The 6,372-nt window shown below is 26.6% G+C and overlaps 1 protein-coding gene across 1 annotated transcript; it reads left to right on the forward strand.

Annotated features, from left to right (window-relative positions):
* Window positions 1-1,460: 1,460 nt before the first annotated feature.
* LOC111026404 lies at window positions 1,461-4,824 on the forward strand. The gene is made up of 3 exons (XM_022304479.1): window positions 1,461-2,331; window positions 2,866-4,193; window positions 4,294-4,824. The coding sequence occupies exons 1-3, from the start codon at window positions 2,101-2,103 to the stop codon at window positions 4,769-4,771; spliced, it is 2,037 nt and encodes a 678-aa protein (XP_022160171.1). The 5' UTR covers window positions 1,461-2,100; the 3' UTR covers window positions 4,772-4,824.
* Window positions 4,825-6,372: the final 1,548 nt, after the last annotated feature.

Genomic DNA, 6,372 nt, shown 5'->3' on the forward strand with positions numbered 1-6,372 from the left:
TATTTTTGAACATTTTGTTTTTAAACATGTCTCAAAAATCAAAATTAAATCATTTAACTTAAGCTGACAAAGTTCAAGTGATACAATTGGTGGAGAAAAGTAACCCGAAAATATCAAACATCCCGAAAGAATTTAATATTCCACCGAATACGCTGTCAACATTTTTAAAAAATAAGGCAGGTCCGTTACCCTGGCATCCCTATGTTACAATTTTCCACAGTAAATTATACCATTAGTTAGTAACCTATTTGCAACCAAAAGGGCTGTATTTACAATTTTAGGTCAACCATATTTTTACACATCATTTACCTTCACCCACCAAAACATAGATCCAGTTTTTTGATATTTCCTAACACATTTTTACTTTTTAGTTATGATTCTTCATGGTAATATCATGTTTGCAAACCTTGGCAAGTTAATGATGATTTTTAACTGAGTTAAGTTAAGTTTATAGAATCCATTTTGAAAAGTTTAAAATTAATAGTTAATCTAATTTTTTTAAACTCAGTTAAGTTAAAAGTTATATGGAAACTTTCAATTAACTTAGTAACTTAAGTTAAGTTAATAATTTTTTTTTTTAATATATAAATAGCTAGTCATATGGTTTGAAATAATAAAATTCATTAACATTATTACACTCAGAAAATTGACATTAAACAAAATTTGGAAAATAAAGGTGCAGATGAAAAGAATTATGTAGTTGTAGTAGGTGCCAAAAGTATACAAAAAAGATATATGAATAACCTTTTGATTTATTTTAATAGATAATAATATAAATATATAATATTCATATTTTAATTAATAAATAAAAATAACATTTCATTTTTAACTGAATACTTTTTCAGAAAATTAAGCAAAACTTATGAATTAGTATAATATTTATTGAATTTTAACAAAAGAGTCATCTCAAAATTTTTGTCAGCCATTGATCATCTACGTTTATTTTAATAATTGACCTCCTGCACTAAACAAACGTTCTACATGTGCAGATGAAGGAATAGCCGTGTTACATTGTATATATGCGTTTCTTAAAACTAATGGCGAATCTAATTTACTTTTAATGTTTGTGTTTAAAAAATAATTGTTTATTATAATTTGGATAATAAGCACGACTTAAATATATTTATATATAAACATATAATATATATATATATATTAATTCGTTGTTATTACTTATTAGTTATTAGTATTTACTATTTAATATTGTTATTTTTACACTACCTATACCCGTATGCCGAGGTCAGTGTTTGGAAAGAACGTCGTTCATGAACGCACGTTCACGCGTTCACGTTCATATATAGTGAACGATACGTGAACGTCACTCGTTTTTTGCAAATAGAACGTGAACGTGAACGACGTTTATATTTTTAATGAATTTGATGAATTTTTAAGACGTTCAATTTATTTACCATTTAATAAATATTATATGTATAAAATATATTAATTAATTATATTATAATAATAATATTTTCATTTTTCCCATTATAATTCCTATAATATTCGTTTGATTGCAAAATATATAAATTAAATACGGGCAATTCCAGTGTCCCCGGCTAGACATACATAATATTATGATTTCCACGAATTCGTAATAAACCCATAGATATTAAACATATGGATACGGCATCTAGCGGTTAATAATAGTATGAATTATGTTAGCTTACAGTTTTTTGTGTTATGCCGTATCCATATGTTTAATATCTTCTATGAATAAACCTAATCGGTTTATCGTAATAAAAATGAATATGTAAAGTGTACATCATGGACTAAAATATATATCTATTATGAACGGGGTATCGTGTATAAACATGGGCTTTATCGTTTATCATCTGCATCGTCGAATTTAAATTTAATTACTGGAAATCACAAAACGACAGTGACGCTCAGTCGCGCAGAACATGCACGGAATTTATTTATAGATGTGATTGTTGTGAAATGTGTACAGTGTACACTGGTCAGTGACTTATCAGTTATCATACATTTGAAATTGTTCAGTTTTCACTGTTTCAGTATCTTTAATGAATTAGTTTTTAATTGTCGTGCGTCGTTTTCTATACCGTGACCGTCTACTGTCTAGTTAGTGAGTATTTAATATTTATAATGAATTTAATATTTATAATGAATTCAAACAAAAAACGTGTAAATATTGACGCAAATGAAACTAGTTCAAAAAACAATACGTGTATCCCATGGTATGGGTTTGATAAATATTTCAAATATGTTGAAGAAAGTGAGGGAAATATTAAAGTATTATGCTTATTATGTTTGCCATCCAGAAAAACTAAAAGCACTTCCAAAAAATCATCCACGAATTTAAAACGACATATGAAGGTATGTATTATATTATTAATGTTTAATAGGTATGTTTTATTTATCATAACTAACTGATTTACTTCCAGTTTTAATAATATATTTTTTGATTTCCATCCACTATCGTAATACGGTGTTATTCAAAGTAAAGTGGGACGTGGGTATATTAGTATATTAATTGTACTATGCTAAATTCTAATCACTAATGTATTTTAATATTATATAGTATATTAAATATTAATATATAAATAACATATTTTCCCTTTTTTCTGAAAAAATTAGTAGGAAGTGTTATAAAAAAAAAGTTAATATTCTGTTAATTTATTTTTTAGTTTTTAAATACCTTATTTAAATTTCTGATTTTCTAGGACTATCATAGGTAGATAACAATTAGTTTGTACACTAATTTCCAAAACTGTAGAAAGTTAACTACCTAGGTAGTAGGTACCTACTTTATTTATGTAATTTAATTATTTACTCTTTTAGGTAAAAAATAAATATTTCAAGTACCTACATATAAAATACCTACTTATTTTTTTTCTTTTTTTTTTTCAGAAAGTTCATACATATAAGTATGCAGAGTTCCTTGCTGATACAGATGTAGAAAAAAAAACGAATTGTTTACAAAATGATGAGGATACAGTTACAAAAAATCTACTGATAAATGATAAATCGAGCAATCTCATACAGACTACATTAAACAGAATAGGTACTGGAAATGAAATAATTACACAAAAACAACTGGACTCAGCAATAATTAAATTTGTTGTTCAAGATACACAGCCAATTAATATTGTTGACAAGCCAGTATTTTTGAATTTAATTAGATTGGGACTTCCAAAAACATTAACTGTTATGTGTTCAAAAACATTAAAAACTCGATTAAACTCTGCAGCTAATGCAATGGTAGATAATATTTCTAAAACACTGTCAAATATTGAATATATATCAGAAACTGCAGATTGTTGGACCCAAGGTAAAAAATCTTACCTTGGCATAACAGCCCATTGGATTAATATAACAACGTTAGTTAGAGAAGGAGCATCATTAGCTTGCACAGTGATAAAAGGTCGACATACTTTTGATGTAATAGCACAAGAAATATATAATATAAACAAAAAGTACAAAATTCAAAATAAAGTAACCAGTACTACAACTGATAATGGTAGCAATTTTGTAAAAGCATTTAGGGTTTTTGGAATTGATAAAAATTATGAGGAAAACTTATTCGATGAAGATGAAGAATTAGAGCTAATTGATTTAAATGGTATATTTGAAAATGCTGAAATTGATACAGAAATTGACTATGTAAATGAAGTTAGTTTGTCCGCTCACAGACGATGTGTGAGTCATACTTTGAACTTGGTCGCAACTAATGATGTTGAAAAATGGTTTAATGAAAATGAAAGAAAGGCTGATGTTCTTCAACTCAAAAAGCTCTACAGAAAACTCTTTGCAAAGCTAACAAAACTTTGGTCAAAACAAAATCAGTCGACGATTGTGGCAGAAAACATTCATGAAGTACTTAATGTGTATTTGAGAGTACCTAATAAAACAAGATGGAATTCTACATATGATGCATTAATTCAATTAAAAGGAATTATAAATGGACCTGGTGGCTTAGAAAAATTGAACCAAGTCATGGATTTTAATACATTACCAAGAATATTAAACGAAGAAGCTGTATTCATAAATGAATTTTGTGATATATTTGGACCAATCGCAGAGTCCTTAGATTTCTTACAAGGTGAAAAAGCCATGTATATGGGATATCTGCTACCGACTTTACATGCTTTGGAGAAAAAGATTAAAAATAGACAATGTAAACCTATGACACATTGTACACTTCTATTAGAAGCTGTTTTAAGATCATTAAAAAAAAGGTTTGTAAGATTAAATTAGAAAATTAAATAAATTATTATTTAATATATTAATCTTAATTAATATTACTTTTTAATAATTACTATGTTACTGGTGTTATAGATTTGCTCACATATGGATGGAAAAAGAATTAGTAATTGCTGCATGTCTTATTCCAAGATTTAAACTAAATTGGCTAGAAGGTGACGAAAAATTGAATGCTGAATTATTTTTAAAAACTGAGTTTTTATGTTCTGAAAATGAAGTATCTGATGGTAATTCAGTTAGTGATTCTGATTCTGATTCAAATAAAGATTTTTTTTGTTTACCAACAAAAAGCTATTCCAATAAAAATAATACAATAACCTCAGATCAAGAACTTTTAAATTTCTTAAATAACAAAAATATTGATTTAAAAAGTTTATTTGCATTTCCTAAAGTACTATTAAAATTTGTTCAGTTTAATACAGGTTTACCCTCTAGTGCACCAGTAGAAAGGTTATTTAGTACTGGAGGGAATGTAATGACATCAAAACGTCATAGACTGGGTGATGATATGTTTGAAAACTTAATTTTATTAAAACAAAATAAGATGTTTTGAAGTTCAATAAAATTTACAAATAGTTTTCTTTTTTATTTAGATAAATAGATATTTACCTACAGTTTTTTAAAAATTTTATTTGATGTTATAATACCTAACAAGGATACAAGTTGTTTTTTTTTTATTCAATAAAGTTTTAAAAATGTATCGAATTAAAATATGAATTATTTATTTATCATGTACCTATTGTACCTATTTACTGTTTTTGTTTCAATATTTGAATTGTCTGAGTTGAATATATTTAATAATTACAATTATAATTTTCAATTCGACCTAAATTTAAGTCTTCAATCGAAAAGATTTTTTCAACTCTTAAAAAAACTATGGAGGTAGCTGATTTTTCTAAGGCGACCTTGTCCAATCTCTTGGTTGTGTGTATAGTGCCCTAGTATTTGCTTAATTTTATCACTATGAAATTCTTATTAAAATGTAACTCAAATAACGTGTCAAACTTTATGAATTGTTGGGGAAGGTGGGGCAGAACGGGGGTCCTAAGGTATCAGAAGCAATAATTCACTCAAAAATTGTGTTTTTGATTTGAAACTTGAACTATGTAATCTTTAGGAAATGGTTATTAATATGTTAGCATGTTTTAAACATTCATTTAAGTCTCATAGTGTTAAAGGTAAAAATAGGTTTAAGTATAATTTTTTCCGTTTTGCCCCATACCTGGGGACGTCCCTCAAATATTATTTATTTCACATAAATATTATTTCATTTTACATAAATACAATTACATTAATCAACTTAAACTTTTTGTCATTTAAACAACTTGTATAACTTGCATATACATAATGTAATATATTATATTATATTTATGGGAATATATTTTAGTATACTAATTGTACAATAACAAAAAATAATAATTGCTTGTAAATTTTAACTTTTACATTTATTAAATAGGTACATTTTAATTAAATACTCATTATAGATATAGTGCCTACCCTAGTAGGTAAACTTAAAAATTAAAAAAAAAAGTAATGTTGTAAGGTACCCCATTATGCCCCAATGATTACACTTAACTTCAGCCGTTGTTAGTAAACACAACAATTATTTTTTTTTAATAATTAATATTATTAAAATAATCTTAAGAACATTTGCTATAGAAACAGCAAAAACAAATTTAAGATAGGTACAATAAGTGAACCATAAAAATATTTTGAAATAAAATAACAGTTTATTATATCAATCTATTGATAAGAGGCATGTGTAATGATTTAAATTTATTACTGATAAGATAATTGATATGTGAACATGAAATTTTTATTATATGATATTGTTGGCCCCAGAAATCTATATATTAAGTTTTTAAATCAGTATGATCATTATAACTATAACTATAAGACATAAATATTGAAATGTCCCCGTTTTGCCACATGGCCCCCCGTTCTGCCCCACTTTCCCCCATATGCTCTAAATTGTATTTTTATTTTTTGTTTGAGTCGTATGTGTTTATGGGATTTTAATTTTTATATTCATGGCAGGCTAACGATTCATAAAAAAAAAATTAAATGAACGCGACCCAACGAACGCGTTCGTTTTTTAAAAGAACGTGAACGTGAACGCGTTCGTTTGAAAAAAACACGAACGTGAACGTGAAC

Source organism: Myzus persicae, unplaced genomic scaffold, assembly GCF_001856785.1.
Source record: "Myzus persicae strain clone G006 unplaced genomic scaffold, MPER_G0061.0, whole genome shotgun sequence".
Taxonomy (NCBI): Eukaryota; Metazoa; Arthropoda; class Insecta; order Hemiptera; family Aphididae; genus Myzus; species Myzus persicae.